This window comes from Centrocercus urophasianus, unplaced genomic scaffold (genome assembly GCF_019232065.1).
Source record: "Centrocercus urophasianus isolate 14NV4802_14NV808 unplaced genomic scaffold, USGS_Curo_1.0 seq_23, whole genome shotgun sequence".
Taxonomy (NCBI): Eukaryota; Metazoa; Chordata; class Aves; order Galliformes; family Phasianidae; genus Centrocercus; species Centrocercus urophasianus.
The window spans coordinates 5,897,242-5,924,174 of NW_024884789.1; the positions used below are offsets into that span (position 1 = coordinate 5,897,242).

The 26,933-nt window shown below is 42.0% G+C and overlaps 1 protein-coding gene across 7 annotated transcripts in view; it reads left to right on the forward strand.

Annotated features, from left to right (window-relative positions):
- AKAP13 (A-kinase anchoring protein 13) overlaps nucleotides 1–26,933 on the forward strand; it is a 192,575-nt gene that overhangs the window by 143,428 nt on the left and 22,214 nt on the right. For 4 of the 7 annotated variants that reach the window (XM_042824004.1, XM_042824005.1, XM_042824009.1 and 1 more), the window contains 8 exons: nucleotides 2,006–2,376; nucleotides 5,256–5,309; nucleotides 8,628–8,690; nucleotides 10,892–11,075; nucleotides 12,052–12,160; nucleotides 20,431–20,473; nucleotides 21,480–21,585; nucleotides 26,588–26,759. In XM_042824004.1, the coding sequence (XP_042679938.1) occupies nucleotides 2,006–2,376; nucleotides 5,256–5,309; nucleotides 8,628–8,690; nucleotides 10,892–11,075; nucleotides 12,052–12,160; nucleotides 20,431–20,473; nucleotides 21,480–21,585; nucleotides 26,588–26,759 (1,102 nt within the window). The remainder of the gene's footprint in view (nucleotides 1–2,005; nucleotides 2,377–5,255; nucleotides 5,310–8,627; nucleotides 8,691–10,891; nucleotides 11,076–12,051; nucleotides 12,161–20,430; nucleotides 20,474–21,479; nucleotides 21,586–26,587; nucleotides 26,760–26,933) is intronic. The other 3 variants (XM_042824008.1, XM_042824011.1, XM_042824007.1) reach the window with 2 other exon arrangements.

Genomic DNA, 26,933 nt, shown 5'->3' on the forward strand with positions numbered 1-26,933 from the left:
AAGACATTGTTTAAGTGAAGACAGAACAGGTTTTATAGTAACTGCTTGGGCTACAGGTTCAAGGAAAGTGTTTATTGTGCTCTGTACTCTATTGGATGCTCAAGGTAAAACTCAAACTGGACAAATATATTGTGCAGTTTCAATCCTCTTTCTGAGCTGTGAGAGAAATCCTAAATCTTCCTTGCTAGAGAAGCAGTTTTTGTCCTGCATTTTCAAATGGAACAGTATTATTTTTCATCCAGGAAATAAAAAATCTTTTTACTCTGGGGCAAAGATATCCTTCTATGTTTTAATGTTCTGCAATATTTTCACCAAATTTGCATCCACGTTTAATGTTTCCAAACTGTCCCATCACTCCACTGCACAGCTGGCATCTTGTCATCCCTCCTGCTGTGCCGCCCTGATGTCTTAACAGTATTTTCTGTGTCTCGGGAAGGCAAAGCAGGCTGTTCTCTCTACTGCAGGAGTGTTATCCACACAATGACTGCTTAAATTTGTCTGGATTTAAGCTAAGCTCTCATCCTGGATCAAACAAATATCAGATAATCTTGAACAATGCCAAACTTGATCAAAAACTTTGCAGGGTATGCCTTTCCATTTGCTCTTGCTTTAACCTATACTTCCTATTTAAATATGTGTCAAATCCAATGATTTAAATTTATGGTAAATTTACTATAATTTACATAAATTCGTGGCTAATGTTTGATGTTCTTTACCAATGTAATGTATGCCTCTGTTCTTAGTGGTCATTTAATGTTTAGTGGTGAAAGCAGGCATTGTGCTGTGCATGCTGTGTTCCTCTTTTTTTTTTAATGGTAGAGAGGGGGAGAGTGGTGTGACAGCATTTACTGACACCACCTTAGGAACGTTATTGTCTACCTGTTAAACTGAAATAAGAATAAGAAATAGCCAAAAATGAAATAGGGCTTCCCTTTACATTGTGAAATGTTGGGTCAGCATGCTTTATGAACACTGCACTGTGTTTTTATTCAGTTTAGCAGGAAACTTTTACTTTATGCTGTATGCCCATGAGAAAGCAGTGCCTGGAGCATCTAACCATGCTGGGCTTGATGGGAGATGAGGATGCTGCTCATCTTCTCCCACGTGGCTCGTGGTGCCCATTGCCCTTCACAGAACAGGATGTTGTGTTCTGCCAAATAGGCTGCAGCTCCTCGAATGCTCAGCTTCTGCTGACAGCCCATCCTGCTATTTGAGGACAATTAGCTGCTGTGGCTTTGGTGAATAGTCCATTATATACGATCTGACAACTCATTTCTGCCTATTATTATTTCAAATGATACAGTGCAGGGCTCTGCAGGAGAATAAATTGAAACTTCCCACGTCAGTCTCTTGAGGCAAACACCATTTCAGACTGAAGGTGATGTCAGATACATGCTTGTGTTTTTGCCCTAGCCACGGGGAACACAGAATAATCATAGGCTCTTTCTAGGCTGTATTGTCAGCATGTGGCCTTTTGCCAAAGAGAACCAGTTTGGGTTCCACTTACTGCTTTTGGAGCAAAGTAAACCAAAAATTGCAGTATGAATGGAGGCCTGTAATAAAGTGTGGCTGATCCCATAGAACAGTATTTTTCAATTACAGTTGGGTTTGAAGAAATACTGCAAACCCTGGCATTAACTTTTTGCTTAATGGAAAGTAGCGGGGGTTGAAGAATTAAGTTTTTATTTTTGTGTCTGTTTCCTACAACTAAATAATTGTTCCTTTTTCACCACACGATGCAGCACAACGATGTGTTGTTGCCTTCAAGCTCTCAAGGCTAAAAGCTACAGACTGGCCCCTTGTCACCCAGGAGAGACTGGCATTGGTCATGGGGAGCCATGATGATCCAGTTTCATCTCTCTCCATCATTAACACCTGGGACATCTTTGGCAGTATAGGAAGTATAGGTTTGTGCCCCTGTGGCTGATAATAGGTTCGGCGAGAGCAGGAGTTGCTGTGCGATAACACAGAGATAAAGACTCATCTTTCTTTTTCTTCCCTGCAGCAGCCTGAAGAGGAACAGTCTGCAGGAGATGTCACCAGCTCCAGCTCCTCTGCTGATGACACCGTGTCCTTGGAGAGGAACTCATCCCTGGGTAGCGACACGTCCCTGCCCTTCCCACCCGCGGTGAGCTTTGCACAGCCCAAGGACAGGCGCAGCCTGGATGGGAGCTGCACGAGCATGGTGGCTGTGGAGGGAGGAGAGGGTGAACTCGCTGGCTTGGGAGAGAAGGAAGAGGAGCTGGACAGTATCACAGACGTGCCTGCTCCTTCCTCCGTCTCAAGAAACTCCATGCGGCCGCTGTCACCTTTCCGACGCCACAGCTGGGGGCCAGGGAAGAATGCCACCAATGAAACAGAAATCAATCAGAGGAGGTGAGTAGAGAGCTGCCCTGATTTGCTTTGCAGCCAGTCACATGGGCTTATCTGAGCTTTGGACTCAGCGTAATGAAACAGAAAATTGAGGACGCTCCTCGAAACGTTTTTACCTCTGAAGAGTGAAAACAGCCTCCTAACATATATATATATATCTTTTATATATATATATATATATATATATATCTTTTATTAACTTTCAGGTTGAAAATTCTTAATACCTGTAGAACACTCTCGGTTTCCATAGGACAGAAGGAATACCTCAAAGTTTATTAGAGCAAATGCAAATCAAAGAATCATAGAATCTTTTGAGTTAAAAGGGTCTCATCATTTAGTCCAACTGCCCTGCAATGAACGGGGATGCCTACAGCTGGTCAGGTGCTCAGAGCCCTGTTCAGCCTGACATTGAGTCTTTCCAAGGACAGGACAACCTCTGCCAGTGCCTCAGCACATTGACTGTAAACAAAAAAACAACTTCCTTAAATCCTGTCTAAATCTCCCCTCCTCTGGTTTGAAACCATTTTCCATTCTCCTATCACAACAGACCTTCAGTCTGTCCCTTTCCTTCTTATAGCCTCTCTCTAGATACCCTGGGACAGATCTTAAATTTGAAACATCACCACCTCTTTCTGTAAGAAGAGTTCTGTTAAAGGAGTAACTGGAGTGTTAAATCTCATTGACTATATGAAGAGATAGAATGGGCTCTAAGGTTTAAGAAGAGGTATGTAGTGGAGAGTTGTGTGGTCCCTTTTGGACTCCTGGTACATTCTCAAGGAATTGGTTCTACTTGATTCTCTCATGGATGGTAAGTCCCATCAAACACATCACCATGCCTCCAGGAAAGATAATTCCTTTTCCCTTTTGTTCTTCAGTCCTCTATCTCAGTGGGGGAAAAAGACTAAGATGCAGACTAAGAACATAATTGTATTTCAGTCATCACCATGCCCTGTGCTGCTGGCACTGTTTGGGCTGCAGGGTGATCAAAACCATGCTGAAACTAGGGGAAGCATGGCCGTGGAGTTTTATGTATTTTAATGCAGAGCAGGAATCATGGCACTGCACCCAGGCTGCCTGTCCCAGCTGAGCGTTGCTGTCTAGGTGGGCAGCAGGCTTTTAAAATACACAGAGCAACACAGGATGAACAATTTTTTATTTTAATTATTATTTGCTTACTGCTCCCACCTTTTTTTGGCTTCATTCTTCATTCCCAGGTAATATTTCAATGGATTGGGCAATACTGATACTTTAAAGCTACAGAAGAGTCAGTGTTAGGTATACATGCAGGGTTATGGCAGCATGAGTCCATAAGCTCACAAGCTCATTTAGAAAGATTTGTTTTTCAGTGCAGGACCTGTTATGTAAGGATTTGTGATGGTAATAAACTGCATAGCTGGCAGTTACTGCTAATGCTTAACAGATGGGGTTAAATTCTTCTCCATCAGAGTTCAGAGGCTGTTTCTGATATGGGAAAATACACTCATTGTAAATGTAAGACAATTTCAGTAAAGGAACAGTAATTATTCTCATATGTTCCTAGATGCAGCTGCCACTACGTAAGGATATCTGTCACATAGGTCAATTAGAAAAGAAAAACTGGAAGACCTTTGCTGATAACTTGATTCCCATTTGGTTTTATGTTTTCGTTTGGAAGGAATTTGAATTACTTGTTTTTATTTTGCTTTTTTTCTTTTATCTTTGGTTGTTTTTTTTTTTCCATACATGGCTGTAGCGATGCTGAGGTTCTGGTTGCTTGGTGAGCAAAAAGAAATACTAAGAAAGTAGAGCCCAAACAAGTGGCTTCCAGACAAGGCAGTTAAATTTGGAGTGTGTGCTTTCCTTCACGTATGGTGGATACTTTTCCACTTAAAGAGTGGAAAGCCTTCACTGTAATTTGACTTCTGCAAACCTTTGAAATGAAACTATGTGAAGCATGAACATTCACTAAGGTTAAAACCTGTGCTGCCCCATCCCACCCCTTGTTTGAGTAGCTTGCACTCACTAGTATCAGATGAGCTAAAAAAAGAGGGAGTTGCCACCAGACCCAGTCATGGAGCACAGCTGTGCTGCACAGAGAAACACTGGCAACCAAGCAGCAGGAGATGCCTTCTGGGTCCATCCCCCAGTCCCACCAAAAACAGTCCTGTTTCCAGCACAGAGCCTGTTAGGGTGGGATGCAAGGAGCCTACATACAAAGAAATCCATCTTTTGTAGGATTTGGTCTTTTTCACTATTACGTTTTCTGTTTGCAAGTGAGATGAGTGTAGAAAATTATTCACAGAGAAGATTAGGAAAAAATTAATCATCTTAAGTAAACTATGAAAACATGCTTATTTCCCCTCTGCACCCCCTCTGTTTGTGGATAATCCCTGCGTCTACATTTTGCTATTGAAAACACAAAGGAAGCGAACAAGGCTTCCACAAAAGGATGTTCATCCTTCAGTAATTCCTGACATTCATAGCGGATTTGAAATGCCTGTCTTTCAACAATAATGCAGTGTTTTTCACTTTGGTGTCTGAGGAAAGAAATGCCTGCATTTTTTACTGATGGATGAAGTGCTGCAAAACTGGAGCTCTTGTTAACCATGGCTGTTAACAGCTTCTATAGAGTGGTTTGCCCTTACCTAAACTTAAACCTGACCCATCATGGGCAGCAGTTAAGTTGAACATGGTCAATACTTGCTAAACAGATTACCTGTAATTGAAAAATGAGATTCAAGAGGGTTGAAAGAGTCTCATTGCTTTCTGCAGTACTTCTTTTTGTGTTTTCTCTGTACTTCCATTCCCTCTGTAGGTTGTCTGTCTGGTAGCATTCCTTCGGCTGTCATTTGTTCATTTTATTCCATCCAAGTGTCTGACCACTGTCCATGATTCATTTTCAGTTCAATGCGAGTTCTGGGGGATGGTATAAAGAAGCCTCCCATTCATAGAAGAAGGTACAAAGCCAGCTAACATGACTAACCATTTTGTGTTTAAATGTCTACTAACTCCATATGTCACCTTAATGAACCCGGAGTTCCCACCTCTCCAAGAGCTGTGCTAGAGTACCGTGTCCCGCTTGCCTGCTTTCCCTCTCCAACCTAACCCTGAGCACAAGCTCAAGCCACTTTCTCCAGAGCTTGGAGCAGTCTTAGACATAGACTTTGGCGTGTGTCAGATTGGGATTTATGACAATAACCATTTACCTGCAAGCAGGGGCATAACTTGTTCCTAGAGCACGAGAGCTGTGCACCAGGACTTGCAGGAGGGGCATTGCTGAGGAGATGCACCGAAACAACCTCAGAGTCATGGGTTGCTCTGCAGGTCTGCAGCTGGTTAAATTACATGCTGTTCTTTAAAACAACCTCCCGGACAAATAGAAAGTGGTTTTTTTCTTTGCTTCCATGGGTTTTCTAGTTTTCTTCTGCATAGCAAACTTTCAGTTCCGCATCCATACATACTTTCACTCATGCAACCTTTCAGCTGCCCATTAACATATGAAACAGGCCGCTTCGTTTCTGACTCAGCACTTGTGTGGACTGTCCATATTTATACATCTTCAGGTTCCAGAAAAAGAGATGTTTCACCACTCCCCTTCAGCACTTTGGCCTTTTCTGATCTTCCTCCCCACCCCCTGCAGCCATTCCTCCTGCAGCAGGTTAACCGAGGACCTCCCATGACACAGCTGTGGTTACCTGACGTGCGTGTGAGACGTGTGTTTAAACAGACTACCAAATTTCCACATGTGGGAGAAATGTGAGGAGGGCCTCACCGTGCATCAGCATAAATGAAGCCTCTTGAGCAGTGCTGTGCAGGTCAGGAGAGGGCTCTGACAGGAAAGGCACAAGAAAGAACGTGCTTTTTTACTTCTAAGAAGCCGCTTTATTTGCATGACGCTGCTCTGGAGGAAGCAAGCACTCATCTTCTCAGTTTATGCAAATGAACACCTCTTTAGCAGTCACTATTAATACAGTTACAGCTCCCACAGAGGAGACCTTGAGTCATAATATTCTGAAACTTTGAACTTAAAGAAAATGTCTCAAACAGGCAACCCAAAATGTTTAGTCAAATCTGATAATGTCCTGATGTTCTTTCATAAGCATTCTCTGTCCTTCTTTTCTGGCTTCCCAACCGTTTTGCTGTTATCCCCTCTAACGCCAGTTGCAGAGCGGCAGCCTGAAATTTAATTTCAGCAGATCTCACACAAGGCTGCTTTCTGTAATTGCACTCCTCTTCCCCAAGTCTTGTTCTGTGAAGGCTTTTTGCATGCTATGCAATGATCTTGTGCAGTTTGATGGTGTTGCCAGCAGATTGTGGGTGGTTCATCAGCAAGATTATAATTCTGGAAGACGCTGCTTTCCAGAACCCTTGCCAAAAGATCTTTATTCTTCTCTGAGATCTTGCACCACTTTCTGGCTTCCTCTATTGTGCATGCACAGCTCCTGTCCCTCCTCTCTTCTGTCTTCCTTCCCTGCAGCTGTAGCATTAGAGATTGTCACTGTACCGCGGCATCATTCAGAAATAGAGGCATCTTTTAAATCTGGTGTAAATGTACACATCTTTATGGAGTAAAGTAGTCTGTTCAATTTGTAAGCAACCACGAGCTTCTGACTTCTGCAAACAAGTCAGTGAGAGGAAGTCAACCTGAGCACAGCTCCAAGGGTCCTCTTAGCCCAGCAGTCTTGTGGCCACAAACAGGTGACTTGGGAGAGCAAGAAAAGGAAAAGCACTGATGATATTTTCCTTGAGACACTTGCTCAGCCTTCAGCTAGTTTCCTCTGGGTGGGTTTTACTGACCCAGCTCAGGGTTGAACATAGGTCTGAAAGTGCAGACTGAGGTTGATGGTGCAAAGGGGTTTGAGGGGTTTACTGTGAACACGAGGATGTGTTTCTTTTAAGTATTTAGCCACATCCCTCATTTATACCTTCCTCTGCCACATGGTGTAGTTGAATAATGAAATATTGATGTATGATGGGAGGGTCTTCATAAGGAGTGCTTATGGTATTGAGCCGAGAGCTTCTTAGGTAAGCACCTAGAGCTTTGGGTTGCAAAGCACAGGTACTTCAGATGTATCTTCCCCAGTTAACGTCCTTAATAAAGCAAGTAGCAATTATCTGAATTCCAACACTGAATATCAACCATAAATACTTCTGAAATGTTTCCAGTGTTGTACTGTGCGTGGGAGCAGTGCAAGAACTTGACATGCAACGGATGCAGTCAGTGACTTTAAACACTTCTTTGTGACATCTGAGGTTCCTGACGTTTCACAAACCGTGACCCAGGGACGCTCAGACTTGTGCTGCTCATGCTGTAGGCTCCTGGCTTGGATCAGAGCATGCTCTGGCCACATCCTCTCCATGCATGGCCCACAGGGGAGGGCTGGGAGCAGGACTGGTGCAGCACTGCTTGGCAGATCTATGCTGATGCAAAATTTCCTTCAGACTTACGTTTCCTGGACAGCCTTTCTGGTATTTAGAGGTCTTTTATATGCCATAGCTGACAAGAAGATTGATTTCTCTGTATTTGCAAAACCTGCAATTGGCCCATGAGATCGCAGAGAAAAAATAACAAAAGCGGTATTTAAAATGACAACCAAAATATTTGCATTCTGCATTTGCATTGCTTATGTCTTTCCTGGTGCAACTTGGGATTCTTTGGGGGTATGGGATTTGAAAGGCTTTCTAGTCAAAGCACTCCTTGAAGGACCCTGATTTGAATGAATCCCAAGTTAGCAGCAAGACGAGCTTGTTTTTCCTTCCAGCCTCTTTCACTGACTTGCTGTGCAGCTTTTAAGAATGTAACTCCCCTTTCTTATTTTTCCCAAGTGTAGCCTGAAGTTATTAATTCTTGTGTGGAGGAGACCTTGCGTGATTAAATATTTGTAAGGGGCTCTTTTTCTGATTGTAGGAGACAGGTACCAGAAAATACTAATCATTACTAACACAATGGCTGTGTGATTACTTATGCAAAAATGACTTTGCTGTGTCTCAGCCCTGTGTTCCCAAAAGCATCTCTCCCCACCAGGAACAGTTTCTGTTGTACACTGGCAGGGTGGGATGGGTGTGAGGGAAGCACGGGCTGCCCCGCTACCTGTTTGGTGTGTTCTCACAGCCGGAATCATACGTTAGTGACTGTTATTTCTGAGGGCTTTTTTTGTGTGCGTCTGTTTGTTTTCATTTTATTCAGAAATGAGAGTATTTTAACACTCCCCTGTGCCGTAACAAGCCAATAATCACAGCCCTTTTCCTTTCTTTGCCTCTTTCAATGTTCCTAGTTTGAGCTGGTGTCCCTCTGGTGTGCAGTTCGCTGCCATGGGTCCTGACTTTAATTGTAGAAGGTATGGTATAAATAAATGTGCTGCAGCAGCAATCGAGTGCCGCAAACTGTGTTGTCAGCTTGTCGTACATTGCCTTCTCCTCTGCTGCTATGGCTGAAGTGTGCACGTGTCTGTTTGCTTCGTCTGCTTTTTCAGCCATGAGCTGTGGTTATGGGTGTCCCAAACTGGGGTACGGGTGAAGGCAGTGGCTGCTTTTTGTTGGCTTTGGGTGTCCAAGAACTGCGCTTTTGGTCCGAACTGCTCTGCTCCGCGATTATGTTAAGGTGTGTTTTTCTGCACGTTGGTAACTATGGCAACCATAGAACACACACTGTGTTGTGGACACATCTCTTGAGGAGTTCAGTTGACAGCTCGTTTGCTCCCTGTGTGCTGAAAGCCTCCTTCGATGAGGCTGATCGCTTTCTGTGACAACAGTCCAGCAGTCACAGATGGACGTTTCCCAGGTGCTCAGGACTCGCTCCTTCAGGAGAAGTCTTCAAAGTTGGAACTAATGCTCGCAGGTCAGATCTCTACCTGATGCCATGCTTTCACATAACTGGAAGCCACCCTCACGGAGTTTACAGCCTGTTTTTCTCTGGCATTTCTTGCTGGGCGTGGGTAGAGCTATTGACACTCTTTCTAAAGGCTAGATGTTGGGAAAGAAGTTAATCTGTCCTTCAAGTTACAAAATTAATTCTGTTTCATCTACGTACTAACAATTACAGAATGGTATTACTAAATGATAGCTATTTTATGGCAGTTTTGAACAGAGTTCTTTGTGTTACAACAAACTGCATTTTTTCTGTACTCTGTAATATTGTTATTGTTATCTTGGGATAGAAGAAAAAATGTTCCTGGGCCCTAAATAATTGGTGAGAAAGGGACTCATTTCTCTTTGCAGGTGTTTTAGAATGAGCTTTACGGTGCCTGCTATTGATACGCGTTGTTGAATCAAAATCTTTCTAAAGCAGATTGAATTGTAAATGCCTCATCCAGCCTTCTTTCTCATTAATCAACATAAAAAAAATCTTAAAAAATTCAATAGGTCTTCTTCCTCAAGGCTTGTAGCATTTTTGGCTTTGAAGTTGCGTATTTATCAATATGGCTCTAAATGAATGCAGAAAATGAATCATTGCTATGCGAATCTACCTGAATTTTTAGCTCCTCTGGTTGTTCAACTAATCTGTGCAATCCATTGTGTGTTTTCCCTTTCATACATTGGTGCTAGTTGTTTGTTGCCTGCTTTGAAGTCAGTAAATTGTGTTTCTTGCAACTATTTTTTTGTGGGTCGACAGAAATTGCTTTAAAAAGTAATCAACCTTTATGTTACTTGCTCATTTGGTGTTATTCTGTATGCTAAGCTGGAGTACATACCTAGGGGTTGTCTTGCTTCTCACCAACAGGATTTGTGCACGTGAGGTCGAGCATTAGTCATGGAGGTGTGAATCTGCAAAACGTGCATATTAACCCCATATGGCAGTGGGCTTTTCAGTTTTGGCATGAGGTGCACAAGGATTAGGGGCAGAATATGAGGGCTAAGAAAGAGCGGATGGAAGTAGTCACATTTTAAAAGGAAATTGTTTTGTGCAGATGAAAAGAGTGTATTAGCTTTATTTTCTGTAGAGGTCACCTGTCTATCAGCAGGTGCTGTCTCTACAGAGGTTGGCCAGATCTTTTATAGCTACCATGCTCTGCACACCAAAGGTTGGTGTTTTGAATATCACTGAGTGATTGTGTCTGGCTCCATTGGTCAGAGCTAGCTTCATCAGCAAGTGATAAAGCAACACTGAGTGGCTGATGAGGAGAAAAATACAGGAATTAAAGGAAAAACAGCTTTGGCAGAAAGATGTTGTTGGTACCAAAGCTCTGTGCAGTGGCAAGTGCTTAGTGGGACTCAGAAGATACGTCTGCAAAGATGAACACTGCATGCAGCCCAGTGCTGATTTTGTGGGAGGGCAGTGGTCCAGGACAGGTAGTGTTGTGCTGTACGTCTTGTGTCACACGAGGTGCTGCTGTTTCTTCTGATTATAGCGTAAATGTAAATATCTCCCCTGATATCTGCACTTGTTTGTTGAGAGTAATGTGCTGAGGGATAGCATCAGCATAGCTCTGAGTGGTTCAGCTAGTGACTGCATTCTGATTTACACTTGAAAGTACTATGAGCTGTATGACACCCGTTGCTGAGAGCTCCTCAGGATCTAACCTGCGTGGTTTCTCTTCAGTTACAGCCTAGAAGGCCTTGCTGGAGACTCTGGTGAGAACAAGAAGCCCTCTGCAAACATGGAGGCTGCTTCTCTGAGCTCCAAAGACCTTCCACGGAGCACACTCACCAGCAACCAGTGCGGCTCCCTGGTTTTGCTCACTGAAGAACTTGAGCAAGGGGAAATCAGAGACTATGATCACCAGGTAAACCTGCCCAACCATTACTGCATTTCTTGGAAAGTCTGCATCTACATTTTAAAATTTCCTTTTTCAAGGTGGCATTGAAGGCTTCTACCCTGTATGTGTGATGTAATTAGCCTTCTATTTTAACACTGAGAAATTGCCACTGTGTTCAGATGTGCTGCTTGGATTCTTGAAGCAGTACAGTTGATAGATGATGTCCTAGTGGACAGAAATAAACCTTGTAGTAATTTGTCTGTTAACATTTTAAGGTTAGCCAAAGTTTGTGTGCTTCTTTTCTTTCGCAGACACAACTAGAATCAGAAGGCACATTATAAGCAACAGTTTAGCAAAATTTTAATTGCATGTTAATTGCATTTAGTGTGATCTCTGGAGCAGAAGTCTGTGATATTAAGGATAGATGGGCCAAAACATTGTGAGAGTCTCTGATTATTTTTATTAAATAAGCAATTATGCTCTTAAATACTTTAAATACCCTTTATTTCAGAGCTTGGTGTTTCAGCCATGGTTCATTCTGGGAACCTGCCAGAATCATTAGTCAGCCCACCTTCTCTACCTCGTGGAGTCACTGCTGTCTATCAAGGGCAGTAAATGAGTCTTGCAAGTTCTGACCAGTGAGAACTGGTGTGTGAAGGCTCTTATGCCTTCTCTTGTGTTGAGGAATGGCATTTTGGAGAAGTACAGCTAAGCGTCAGGTTTGTTACAGCGAGGAGCCAGAATCACAGCAGTAATTTCTGTGGCTTGAGAACATCCACCTTGCAATAGCTCACAAGAAAAGTTAGCAGCTAGTTTCTATTCCAGAAGTAGTTAGTTGCCTTCTACATAAAAGAAAATGTTGCATTTTAACAACTTGATGCTGCTTGCATTTTTGGTTCTTGCATTTTTCACCTGTGCCTTACACTGGGATTGTTTGAATTCCCACTGTTTGAAAGCATGAATTTCAGAAATTTGATAGTTTTTATTTTTTTCTGTTCTGCAGATCCATCAAGCACCACACCCACAAGGATTCAATTTCTGCACTTCCTCCGTTTCGTCTTCACTGACCAAATCTGTGTCTTTAATGTCAATTAGTAAACCATCTCTGGACAGTGAGTAACACGATTCCCATCTCCTTCTCTCTTTTCCCATGTGTTATATATACCTACCTTCCCAAGGCACAATTTACTAGCACTTGCTTTTCCATTTTATGTGAAATATGTATTTCACTGCAGAATGAAATTGTGGGTGGAAAGCCAGAACTCGTTCAGTTTAGATCCTTATTTTGTTATTCCCAATATATCCCTGCTGTTTCTAGTTATGTTGTTTTCATTTGCTTCTTTCATAATTACACTACTGCTATGAAAACTGTGATGTATTATAAAAAAAAAAAAAAAAAAAAAAAAAAATTTTTTTTTTTTTTACTATTTAAGATTTGCTGTTTTTGGTGTTGAGGTAAATTCCTTTTGGGATGTTGTTTTCCTACTTTTGATTTTTTTAAAAGGTGCTATGTGTCGTGGTCTCCTGGGGGGAGTTTGGTGCTATTTCTTTTGTTGAGACAATGACTTGGGGGCAGATGGGTGCCATTTATTAAATCTCAATCCTGAAGAAAATTGTAAATGTTGATTAGGGGAAGTTTTTCAATTTAGGTTAGCCTGATTGAAGCAATAGAAAGCACTTAATTTTGCAGCTTCACTGAATTGATTCTTTCAGCTGAAAAAGTCACTCGGAAGGCTCCAGCTGGATGTGCTTAGGAAGGGCCATGTTACACATGCTTTCATTTTATTAACTGCCAGCCAGAAAATGTGTTGACTTTTTACATCACATCTTGTCAATCGGTGATGATTCCTGATCTTTTCCTCTTTATTAGCGTGCTTTTTCCTTGAAGCTGTGCCATACACGTCTTGTTCCTGTTGCACGCAATTAGAAGTGCAGGGCAGCAGCCTGGCCCAGGGCTCATGTGCTGTGATTAGCACAACCCTGCTTCCCCAACAAAACCAAACCACCACTTTTTTTTCTTTTTTTTTTTTTTTTTTTGTGGTCAGTTGGCCAAGCATCTTCCCATGCAGTCAGCAGATGGGCAAGGGGTTTACATGATGGCTGTACGCCCTCAGATGAGGCATTCAGATGCATTTTGGTGCTGTGCAGCTGAGGTTAATAAGTTGTTAACTCGAATGGAAACATCAGGTGCAGATGGAGCTGTGTGGAGGAACCACAAATTCTGCAAAGCTGGGCATGGAAAGGTGCTTCAAAGAAAGGCATTTCATTCATCTGTTGGAAGAAGCTCACAGAGATTGTGTTTGTAGGAGACATTTCTAACTTCTTTACAATCATTCTTCCATGATTAATAAGCATGTGGCTTAACAGATGTGGCCCCAGCAACGGTAACCAAAACACTGGCAAATCCATCCCATGAAAAGGCCAGCTCCTGCTCCATGCTGTGGCTCGTCTTCTTTCCTTCTGGTGCTGGAGGCTTTCATGATTTTTTAAAAGCAACCGATTTATTGCCGTTGCACACAGTTGCTAACCAAACACTGTAAGTAACTTGACCAACTCCCAGAAAATGCACACTCGGAGGCTGAGAGGACCCAGCAGGCTGATGCTGTTCTCCCTCTTGCTTGACGCTTTCCTTCAAACTCAGAGAAGAGGGGTGTGATGACAGTGGAGGGTTCACAGAGTGATTGAGGTTGGAGTGGAAACTCTGAATGCCACCTGGTCTGGACATCTAGGGAAGGTTGCCCAGGACCATGCCCAGGATTTGTGCCACTGCCTTGGAATAGGAGAAATTGCCACCTTGCCCCTCTTTTCTGTCAAATCAGCCACATTAAAATTGTCATTGAGGCCTAAGTTGGTGGTAGACCAACTTAGTTGATGGTCCCACATTCCCTCTTTATTGTCAGCCTAGCCATTATGGTCTCACTGAGGTAGAAGGAAAAGAAGATACGAGATGCCTAGAGGGACTGTAGAAGAAATAGCAGGGTTAGTCTTCTGCTTCAGGTTACACGTCTGTGAGTTTTGGATGGTGGTATTAAAAATGACTGATGCTTGTGTGCTTCAATTTTTCAATAGTCAGCTTGCAGCACCTCAGGAGAGCCTCATTTTTATAGCAAGTTGGTTTCTGAAAATTGCTGTTCTGAGGTGGCTGAAGTGAGCATCCAGAAGGATTACTCAACTTGACAAAGTCTCTTCCCAACTCTGATACTTTCCTAACTTGGGAAACTTCAGTAGATTACTTTTTCAGTCACTCTGAAAGAGGAATAAAGTTACTGAGAGCTGTGAGTGCATGTTTGGCAGCTTAGTGTTTTTCATGAGAAGTTCTGGGAGTCTCAATTCTTGTCACCTTCCTTTGAAATTCATGTTATTGCACAAGAATGCCTTTGAACTATGCAGAATAAATCCTTCATTTCACGCAGGTGTATCTAGGAAAATGTAATTATCTACATTTCTACATTCCACTTGCATCATTTTATGGTAGATGCTTTTTAAAAAGGAATTCCCAACCCCTGCAAATATGTTTGAGCGATAAGGGCAGCAACATGTTTTTCAGAAGAGCTTCAAAAATTAAATCCAGTCAAGTAAACAGATGGAGGACTTTCTGTTACTGTTCCCATATACTGCTCGAAGTATTGAGGCAGAAGCAGTTTCCAACACTGAGTTTCTAACCCACGCTCCATCTGATGTCTCAGATGTTCCAAGAGTTGCTGTGGCCATTCACAACTGTTAGTTTTTTAGCATTTTATGGGGGGAGGTCACAAGAGCTGTTGGCTGGAGCGCTCGGAAGACTGCTTTCAGCTTTGGAATAGCAAATTTCCAGTATGGAGCATTGTTATAAAGCCAGGAACTGCTATAAATAAAAGCACTCAAATGGGAGTTGAATTGAACTGTGCTGGAGGAGGTTGTTCTATTTGCGGTAAAGTATTATTGTTCATCTTGACTTTTAGTCTAAATAGACAGTAGACTGCAGAAGAAAGAAAGCATGGTGTTGCCTGGTCGTGTTCTTCAGATCTTGGATACCAGATGAACTCCTCTGAGAGGCAGCCTAAACAAAATAAATGTCTGAGTCTTTTCAGAAGTTCTTCACTTTAAATGCCTTTCACTGGGTTCCAGTTTAGAATTGCTCTGCTTCATTTGAAGAAGTGTGCACTTAAGTTGAAGAAGCACGTACGTAATTTGAGTCAAACCCTTTTGGTCAATGGCATTTATGACTAATGGCTGAAGGAAATTTTCAGGGGAGTTAGCTTTGCATTGATTGCATTGCATGGATATTCTTTGGATAATATTTTCATCTTCTGAATTCAGTTTTGGCGTATGATATCAGCAGCGCAAAGAATTCTTACTGTTTTATTGTTTTAAATTCTTATTTTCATTGGCTGAATAATATTATTGGCTGAAAGGCCCTTCCCCTTCACTTGCATGACCAGAGGACAGATGCCCTCATAGTGTTGAAGTGATGGATATTCAGCAGCCTGGTGCTTGTCAGATCACAGCACAGAGGTTTCCACCTGTGATCGTATGATGGGAAGTTTTAGGAAGTACAGCTCTGTTATCTCCATGAGAAGTGGTGTAGCAGTATCAGTGAAAAGAGATGCCAGCTGGCTCCTACATCCCTTTTCAGAGAAACCTGTACTTACAAAGAATTTTTGTAAGGCTGATGCTGTGCTCTGCTCTTAATTTTTTTTTTTTTAACAGGAATTGCAGTAAACCATCCTAATTTACTAAGTTTTCAGGCATGGCCATAAACAAATAGCAGCAATTCCTTGAGAGTGTGCATAGCAATAGAAAAATGTAACTTCAGAAACTGAAATAAGCAGAAGGCAGAGAGTATTTGAAAAAATGCATTTGAACTCATTTGTGTTATCCTTCTGATGATGAGAGATCTGGTGTTGCAGATTGATTGCCGAGTTTAGCTCTGTATTTGGTAGACTCCTAGGCTGGGGCTGGGCAGGATGCAGAGGGGCTTATCTCGAGTTTAGGCATTTTCTTTTAAACAAGATAATGAGTTTTACAAGAAGACAGTAGAAGAGGTGGTTGTTTTTTCTGTTTTGTGATGGAGAAAAAGGTAATGGATACTTTGGGCTCTTAGTTTTAAAGCTGAAAGCTTTGAAGGACGTAACATTACCAGAATGTTGTGTTTTTTAAGAAATGGAAACAGGGAGTTCTCCAGGTAGATGAAGTTGACTTTTCAGATAAAGTATCCTTGCTATATTTGACAGCTGCGGGGTGTCATTTAACTGCAGAACGCATCATAAAACTGGTATCTTGTGTTGTTTTAGTTTGATTCCCTTACAATTATTTCAGAGAGGCAGATAACCTTTGTCCATTATGAGTTCCTGTAAATGTATGCCAGCAAAATGTAAGGAAAGCCTTGAACGTTGCCTTGTGCATGCAGTAAGACCTGCATCCCCTGAAACCTGCACCCTCTGCAGTTCGCGCATTCTCAATTCTTAGTTTCTTGTGCCTCTTCTGAAGCCAGATGCTTTGCAGACATTTCCTTTGCTTTGTTTCTAGTTTGCTTTGGCTGCTTTCCTCTCCTTTTTATTATTAAATACATTTTCAAGCATGCTCTAATGTCTGCTGTTAACCCACTTCTCAGCCCAGGGCCGGACTCGACCATCGAGACGAATCTCCTTCTCCTTCAGCATCTCTCCACTCATTCCTAAGTCTAAAACTCTCTTTTCTATTGGCTCTTCTTCCAGTGATGAGGAGGAGGAGTTGGATAGTAAGTAATCGTTTTCTGTGCATTGCAGCCATTATGGGTCTAAACAAAGGGAAATCTGTTTTTCTGCTTCAGACTTTGAAGTTTCACTTTGCAAACATTAAACTAACCTTTCTGTCGCATGATATCTAACAGCATTATTTTAGTCCTGTATCTGAATGCTAACTAATGGCAGAATAACAGGTTTATAATCCATAGAGTCTTGTACACCAGCAGTGCTGAATCTCGTCCAGTTAATTTTGGTCTGTATCCATTTGGTGAATGTTATCACCACTCACTTTAACTGGCAGTGTTGTCATTACCTTTTTATAAAAAACAAAGTACTTGTCTTGAGATTGTTGCAGCACATGGAATTAAGAGGAGGAACAGAGCCTCTGTATGTGAGAAATGACTACATTGCTTGATGGGAACAGGAAAAGAGAGAAGCCCTGATACTAAATTCAGAAAATTTTGGTTACAGCTCCATGGTTGCCCTACTGAGTACAATGCAATCCAAACACCTAACATCATCAAGGTGTTTGTGTTAGGTCCTGATTTTAAAACTGGAATAATTTTGTCAGGAAGCTGTGTAGTGCCATGCGTGGTAGTTTTTCTTCCTGCTGCAAAACTTCTTTGTTCAAAGTAAATCCAACTGAGGCAGAAGCTTAAATTAGTCATTTACCCTCCTCCTCCTTTTCCTCTTTTGTTTTTTCTTAAGTAGACATAACAAAAATATTGAAGGTGCTTCCTCTTTCTTAAACGTGTTTTGTATTATTAGACTACTGAAATAAACTAGAACGGATAACACTCTATCTATAGAGGTAATTCAGAACTGGCTTCATCAGCTGGTTCTAATACGAGCTTCCATCCTTTGTATGCACAGTGGGAGAGGAGAAATTCCTTTCCAGTCCAACAGATTTTGGTCAGTTTTTGAACCTGAGACCACTCAGTTTTTTTAACCCTATCCACTCCAAATACCTGCTGCATGTGTACAAGTTTTCCTCCTTTCCATTCCCAACCTTCACTGTGGATTTGTCCCTTGCTATAAGCTCTTCCTGGGTATCATACCACCCATGTCATTATTTAAGCTCTCTCCTCTCCTTTTGCTCTGTGCTGTCTTTAACAAAACTCACGATTCGTGGTCCTCACAAAGGCAGGGGTGCTATGGCAAAAAAAAAAAATAATGAAAAATTTAGACTTTTTGATGTATTTCTTTTTGAGCATCCAAACACTGAAGTAATTCCTGGCAGTTGGGTGAGGGTACAGCAATTTTTGAGGGTATTTCTATTAGCCAGTATTTATCTTTGCTTCCTTACTTGTGCTCTGTTACTGACAGCTATTTGAAGTAAGGTCATACATTTTCTCCCACAAAAATGTTGCTTCCTTCACATGTGTTATTCTGTCATATTTGAGAGTAGTGTTGTGACTTTATATAAAGGTTGGTTTAGCTACAGCTAACTCAACATCCCCGTGGCAAATGGACGTTTTTCATGTAAAAATCCCAGATATCTATTTCTTTCTTCACATCTTCAAGGTTCACAGAGGATGGATATGTTGATCTCATCACGTATATAAAACATGGTTTTCAGATGGCTGGACAAGCCAGACTGCATTTGAGAAAATGTTTAATCGTTGTGATGAAGCCTTTGGATTTCTTGGCCCAGAGAAGTTGAATTGCTGCCTGCACTGAGGGTTCACAGTATGCTAGTCTTATTGCTGCTTTCTGCATAATGGACCTTGAGTGATTATTTCAGTTCCAGCCACCATGTGAAGTAATTTTGAATGGTGAAGTTAAAAGATGTTTAGATAAATACACCACAGTTTGGCTGCTGACACAGCAATGGACATACATAGCGATTCTGACCTTTAAAAAAGAAAAAGCACCTCTTCTGTGGGCCATGAAATCTGTTTTAGCATTTCAGTTTTATAGCTGGCCATGACAGGAAATGCTTGTGCTCAATCTGGGAGCGTGTCCTTTTTTATGCTCATCTTCATGGGCTGTATAACCCACAGCAGAATATTGATTTTATGATGCTAAATTGTAACCTAAAACTTGGACTGTGAAATCATAAACAGGCCATCACCTTGTTTTTTTGTCTGGATACGTTTTGCCCGTCAAGAGTCTCCCATTTGTAAGACAAAATACTACTGCAGTAAAAGATAAATAGAACGTAATTGAAGTTCCCACGCAATGTACTTTCTCAAGGTGCTGAAAAACAGTCATGAATATCAAATCTTTATAGCTCTTGATTCAGTGTTCCTCTGCATTTGTTACGTTAACTGCAAAGGAACAGAAAGATTTGTGAAATAGTGAATCCAGTCCAATCGAGTAAGCTGTTATAAAAAGGAAAGAGTGAGGAGTGGACCCATGCAAAAGAAAAGCAGAGCTGGAACAAAACCCAGAGTCTCCGGGGGTCTCACCAAGGATGGAGGCTGGGAATTACTTCTGTGATCTTAGGAGACAATTAGGCAGTAGGTAGTATCAAAAAAACCCTCTATAATCAGGAAATGGAAGTGGAGACTTCATTCAGTATGCGTTATGGTATTAATCAGATTTTTTTGGATAGCTCATTAGTTAGAGGGAAGATTTTGCAGGTGAGATCCCAAGAGATCTCCAAGCAGGGATTAGGTTATGCAGTGCTTTAGTTCACACAAATAAAGAAGCGACACTCCTGTCTCAACCAGTGCTGATACAATCAGCAATTAAGAAAACGTGTGGTTTAGACTCACAAGGCATAATGTTGTATGCACAGTTTTCCCTAGTGCACTTTTGGATACAGGACGATCTTTGTCTCTTCATTGAGGTGCCTTTTTGTGTGCATCAGTAGCATTAATGTGTTAACAGAATTTGAAGTCAAAAGGCTGGCTTTCTTACATGCGTATGCAGAAGCCCAGCAAGATGCAAGTGGTCCTTGCAGTGAGCTGGGGGCTTTTGGAGTCCTGACAACCAGAGGGTCTTTTCTCCCCTCTAGATCATTTCATCACCATTTTTCAGTATTCTTCCACGTTTCTGGTAAATGGTATCAGCTACCTGACCTGCCTTGCAAGCGTTGTGCAAGCAGCTTTCTTGTGATGTACAGAGACGACGTGTCAGTGGCAGAGCTTCAGCAGCCTGTCACACATCAGCCTTCATCCAGCACAGTGCTGTGGGGCTGAGCTCTGTCCTGGCAATGCACTGAGGAAAATGGAATAAGGCTTCCCTTGTTTCCTTTATTCTTTATAAAGCATTTCAGGATTTTGTTGGGAAAATGAACTATAATTTTATCAGGGAGAAGAGTTTCGTACGTGAAACCTAGCTGTGTTGCACAATGGATTCTTTCTAGTGATGTGTCAATGAAAGTATTGTGGCAGAATGATTTGCTTTCATACCTATTGTGATTACCCTGGCAGTTCTGTATCAGATACTCTGATTTACTAGCCAAGTTAACAGGTACACATCATTTGCTTAAAAGCTGAAGAATGATAAAAAATACTAAGCAATCTTTCACCTCAGCTTCTAATCTGAGATCATCTAAGGGTAAGGGGAACAGACTTGATCCTGAGCACATGAAATCTGTTCTCTCACTCACTTCTGATAAACATTTCCCTCTCCTCTTTGACTGTCCAAACATGGAAACTGTTTTTAAATCAGTGAGCTAAGACTGCAGCCTAACACTGCCTTCACCTGCCATCTCTCCTCTCTTCCAGGTACTCAGGCATTTGGTGGCCCCGCGGGTTCCTTGGTTCAGAGGTACGGTGTTTTGGGATTCCCCAGTTCTTTTGGCTCACCTGTGATTGGAATACCAGAAGTCTTCCTAGCAAAACGTCAAGTGTGTTAATCAGCCCCTTGGCATATTTTAGGCAATACAGTGTGAAAATTGGTTTAGGTCTTAGCTCTAACAAGGCTTTATTCGTAGATTAATCCATCAGACTGTTATTTAACCCAATGAGTTTAACCTGAGTTGTATTTAATGCTAGAAGTAGTAGTTTTTCCTCCCTTTATCAAGTCTGTCTGTATTTCTTTAAAGATCTTTGGTTTTTTTATGTTCCTTTGCATCCTTGCAAACTGTACAGAGGTGATCTCTGCAATGGGTGTAATTCCTTAATCTTCTGTAGAAACTGAGGAGGTCATAAGCTGGTACATGCAAAGGCAGGCAGAAAAAATATGACATCCAGAATATGTGTAACTGAATCTAAATAACCATTGCACTTTATTTTCTGTTGGTATTCTCATCTCTCTGGGGTGGCTTTACAGACGGTGTGGTTTCTGTTACAGACAGCCTTTTCACAGGGGTCATTATGCACCGTGCTCTGGAAGGAGATCTCCCTTTAAAAGATGTCCATCCCTTCTGCCTGCCCAAAGCCTGAAATAGGCTGCACGCTGACAATTAAATGCCAAGGCTGATGTTTCTGTGCACGAAGGGACAGGCAGACTTTTCCTCTAAGCAGGCAGATGCTGAGCAGGTTATTTGTTATTTGGCTGTTGAAGCAGCAGAGGGTGCTGTGGCACGCTTTGAGGATAGAGATTGCTTGAAAAAGGATTTCCTTGGAACATGTGGCAAACTGCTTGATTGGCATTTTGCCTTTATTGCCTTCATGTGTGTAACACATTAATCCATGCCCCTGCAGAATAACAAATGCATTTGTCCTTTAAAAATGTACCACATTTGCATTTTAAAAAGTACCTATCCTCTTCATATGTGCTTTGGGAGAAAAAATGGAAAATAAAACCCTGCTTCTTTCTTTTTTGATTTTAGCATATCTGAAGAGAGCAGCAGTGTCCCCTCTATTAAAAGTGGAACAAAAGTCAGTCGTACCTTCAGCTACCTCAGGAATAAAATGTCCAGCAGCAAGAAGAGCAAGGTAAGTGCTTTTTGTAATTTATATAGCCACGAGAGACCTATAGGCAGCAAAGATCAATTATGTATTTCAGTGTGTTTCCATAGTGTGGTATTTATGTCTTTACCCGACTTTATTTTTCCTTTTGCAAGGGGAGGATTTTCTGTATGGTCCTTGAGAAGAGCAGTGTGGGAAATTTTAGCAGCCCCAAATTAAAATGCATCCAAGGCAAAGGTTTCCTGTGCAATGTTTTGGCCTCTTTTTCCCTGCTGAATTGTTTTTCATTTTAGAGAATAGATTGCATTCTAGCATGAGTTATGGTTTTGCAGTGATTGATGGGTCTAATTTTTACAGGGCCTGAGAGGCATTTAGTAAAACGAAGACAGGAGCTGTAAAAAGCTGGCTACCAAAGGTTTATATCATGTTTCCCCTTTTTTCCTACCTTTGTCACAAAGTTTCTACACACTGCTCAGTTGCTCAGACCATGACCTTGAGAGATGGCTATTGCTTATATTTTCCTCCATTTCTGGAGGAAGTGGGTCGAGTTTGCTGGAGGTTAACCACTTTCTCAGCACAGTCAAATTTCCTGGGAACAGAACTGGTTATAGAAGTAATTACATTAATGCTGAGTGCTTCACAAAAACAGACTACTTTTCCTTTAGATTGTCCCCTGAAGATGAATATACGTTTGGTTTTTTTTGTTGTTTTCTGTTGCTTGGATCTTTTTCTCTTTAATCTCATCCCTATTTACCATGTCTGACAGATAGAAGCTATCTTAGCTCCTTAGCTCACAGCATGCAGTCTGCGTTGTGTGCTTAACTGATGCCTAACTACTGTATTGATAAATCCTATTGGAAGGCCCCTGAAACACGTAACTACATCTTCAGATGGGAGTTGGAACAGCAAACAGGAAACAAGTTGTGGCATGATGCACAGTGCCTATCATGTAGTTATGGGGGAGGGTTGCAGCCTGTCTGATTCATTTAGCATTTCCCAGTGCAGGCACTTCGTCTGTCACCCTGTGCTCCTGTGATATAGGTGGGTTTGTGCTGTATAGTGGCATGGTGCACATTTAAATGCTCACTTTTGGAAGATTGCATCACCATTGCAATGAGGTATCAGCTGTAATGACCTCAGTGTCCATAATGTGCAGTTCCTCTTTAAGGATCTGTCTTTGAAGATGCAAACTGTAGCTAATGACAGCTCCAGGCTGCTGCTGAAGAGCTTTAAGACAGTGCTGTTCTCTGCTGTGCAGTGCAGCATCCAAAAAAAATGCTCAGAAATGCCAGTGCAATACACCAGTGAGAAGCTGTGGCTCATGTTGCACAGACTGTGCACGAGACTGGAAATTCATTCACTGGTTCTTGCAGTTTGGGTCTACCATCTCCAAGTCAAGAACTAAATGTAAACAACAGGTTTTGTTGGGACAAGTAAGAATATATGACAGATATTTGCTGTGTCTTTCTGAGAATCATGGGATCACTAAGGACAAGAAAAGACCACAGAGATCACCTAGTCCAACCATCAACCTGTTCTTAAATAAGTGTAATCTGTTTGAGTTCACTGAGTTCATGATTGTGTTCGAAACTATCAATAAAACTAGAATTACTCCAAACTGCCAACCATCACTCATACACTCAAAATTGCAGTCCATAGCAGTTCTGATGTTTTGGCTAACGAGAAAGCCATGATATCCACATTACAATTTCTCTTCTGCTTTTAGTGAGATGTTTGTGCTACGTGCATCTTAGGACTTCAGCAGAACATTTAAATAATTCAACGTAAGACTTCTTGGGAACGCTGAATTCTCAAACCTTGGGGCTGATTAAAACCTGCAAGATTTAAAAAGAAAAACAGCAAACCTTGAAAGAGGAAGTTGAACAGGAAGAGTTGGTTTCTGCTGCTGTCTGGGCTGTCAGCAGGGAGAGGGAGAATGCAAGTTCTTTCCAACTAGGTTTTGCTTTTCTCCAAACCTGGCTCCAGAAATGCATAGTTTTCTAAGACTAACCGTAAAATAAAGCACTTTGGGGAATACTGGTGGCAGTGGCTCTTCTTGAAAATGAGTTTTGGGGAAGTTCTGTAAAAAAAGGACGTTTGGAGTATTAACTGTGGTGAGGACGCTGGTATACGTCTGTGTGTATTTACCCGTATGCTGAATGTTACGTAGGGATTAGTCAGTGAATCTCTTGCAATCAGCAGCACGCACTGCTTCACGCTTTTAAAGTCTGCAATCCTCTGCGTCCCCGTCAGTTAGCAGAACTCATTCTTCTTCCTTTTTGGCAGAGAGTTTCTGGGAAATGACGACATAAAGGTTAGCATGAGTAATTTCTCCTTGACTTGTGTGGTTCGTGGGCAGCGTTGTACCAGCGCTTGGTTTTATAGCAGGGACTGTGAATGCTTGGAAGGACCCATGGGGCAGGAGGAGTGCAAATATAGGGAACCTTCAGCGGTACTTTGTGTACTGAAGTACAGCGTTGCAACACTGAGGTGTGTTCACTTTTACTTTTTATATATCCCAGACATCACAGAGGAGTTCTGTTGGACCAATTTATCTGCGTTTTAAAAGCAAGGCCCCCGGCTGACTTGCAACCTCAATAATTAACCCCATCCTTTCCTGCCCATAGTTAATTTTTTTTCAGCAGTGGGAGGTAGAGCAGAGCAGGGTGAAAGCAAAGTAGCTCAGATCATCTTCGAGGAAGTCAGCAGAAGTCGGCCCGCCCTTCTCCCCTTTTTGCTCAACCCTTTGCTGGCTGCCACCATGGGCTAGCTCTGCTGGGAGCCCTACTGCCCCGGGGGCAGAATGTCCATCAAAAGGCATCGGTTTTCGGAGGTGCCCCTCGTCACAGTGAAGCTGGTAGGACTTAAGAACTGGGAGGTAAGAATTTGGTGGTTATTTTGTAGTGGGGCTGGCTGCTGCATTGTACCAGCCATTATTTGGGGCCATCAAACTCTAAGGGTCTTTGCCTGCAGTATCTGTTAGTGTGTGCTTGTATAGCATTTCAGTACCCACAGATGCACCCTCAGATTCACCATAAAGCGGAGCTTTAAATTGCGGTGGCAGCACTGATGGAGCAGAACAGTGCTTTTATTAGCACAGTCCTGTTTGAAAACAAGTAACTGTCGGAGCAAAAACAAAAAATAATCTCATTTTGAGACACGATTTCAGCATTATCACTCCATCCGTGTGCAGAGCTTGCTGTTTGCTCCTTCAAGGCAGTGCACCATTTCCTGTTTCTCACCAAGTAGTTTAGCTTAAATTCAAATAATTCTTACAGTGATTTTATGAAGAATATTATTCCAGACTGCAGAATTGCTTGGCTTTCCAGTAAGCATTGGGCACATTTGAAGCATAGGATGGTGGATCTCTTTTCAGCATTGTGAGTGGAAACAAGGTGTGCCTGGAGCATTGTGTGATTCTCTGTCCTGGGGCTTCACAAATCCTGGCAGTAGTGCACGTCTCTGGCAGTCCTTTTGGTGCCATCACCAAGAGTTTAGCTGCAGTTTTAATTCTTGAATGAGGCTGGACTTGATGGGAGGTAGGCAGGTGGGCCGTTGGATAACGTGGGATGGTGGTGAGATGGTGATAGCTCAAGGAGGCAGAGATGTCTACAAAGCATATTCTTTCTTGCAGGTTTCCCCTTCAGGCAGTTATTTCATCCTTCAATGCAAAAAAAAAAAAAAAAAAAAAAAAAAAAGAAAGAAAGCTTTTTTGCAGTATAAAGTTTGGGATCAGTAAATAGCATTTGTGTCCGTGAGGCTTTGCAGGAAGAAACTGGGCTGTGCTGGGAGAGGGCAGCCTTTATGCTCGGTTACTGATTATTTAAGCATCAAAGGCACAAAAGTTTCCCTCCTGGTGGCTGCAGAGCTCGATATCTCTTTTAACTGCTTCTTGGCAGTTGCTCATACAGAGCGCTCTGCAGCTCTCCAATATTTAGGTTCCTCTTGTGGAATATTTACGTGTGGCATATAAGTAACAAAATGCAAAGTTAAGCTCACAGAAGCATTTGTCAGTTTCAGGTTGGCCTTCTCTTAGAGATGCCATAGAATGTTCATTAGTAGTTGAAATACAGATTTGGAGATGAATAGCAAGAACAACATTTTACGTATAGAAATGTGAGGAGTCACTATAATTCAAATGTTGAGTTTTTCTATGGAGTTTCCTACAAAAATTAGATGACAGGCTGTGTTTGGGAGATCTCTAAATCCATGAAATGTCTCAGGGGACATTTCTCACACTTAGTAGTTAGCAAGCTTCTGTCTCAGGTAGAGATAGACAAAAAACTACTGAAAATCAGAGAAGCTGCCTGTGCTTAACATCTTTCCAGCGACAGTTGGGCAGAGGGTGGAACTTTGGCTTCCTGAAGGGATAATCTTTTTTCAGTGTTGCTGTTGCTCCTCAGTCTTTATGTAATGCCGTATTTTGAGATGAAAGATCATTGGCTTTGTTTGTTTTGGGTTGTGTGAAGCTCTTGAAAAAAGCTGTCCCTGCTGGTAAGGAGGAAAAAGGAGGGATAATCTGGCAGTGGTGCTGTGCTGTTGTCATAGAAGGGGTTGCTTTCTCATGACACGTACAGTGCAAAGCAAGCGTCTTAGAACTAGCCTTAAAAATTATTTGTAAGTTGGACATGCATTGTACATGGCATACGTACAATGTGGTATTTAATAAAGCTTATTGAAAGTTCTGAAGGCCTCAGTTAGAGCCCAAATGGAGGAAAAAAGGTAAGTCATTAACCCAAGCAAATGTAAGAAGGCAAAGGTGGGCAAACACAGCTGCCTTCAGAGCAGACTCAGTTTCATTTCCTTGAATGAGATTCCCGTCCAGAGGGCTCTACAAATCAGTAATATGTAAATCTATTTCTGTGGGGCCCTGGGTGTGTTTTCTTTCTGCTGGGGAGCTGTGTAGGCCACTGTTACGGTGTGCACCGATCGATATCGTCATCGTGCTGAAGGCAAACACTGAAGAATTTGTAACTGGAGGATAGACCTCTGCAAAGTAACAAGGCTTTCATTCTTTTTCTTGTGGCAGGAAAAAGAGAAAGATAAAGAGAAGACTAAAGAGAAGGACAAAGATTCCAAGGAAAAGGAAAAAGATAAGAAGATGTTAAATGGACATCTCTTCACTGCAACCTCCGTTGTAGCCCAAGCAATCTGTTACCACTGTATGAAACCTTTCAATAAGGATTCGTACTACTGTGCAAGTAAGTTTTGTTTTCCTTTCTGTTTTTATTGTGCATTGAATCTGAATTGGGAAACATGAACCCAGTGCTGTACTGTTGCCATGTTTAAGCAATGGTGAGGTGGGGCAGGAAGGAGTCTTTGGGGGTGGGAATTCATGTGGTAATGACTTATGGAAGCTGTGCAGAAGTGAATCA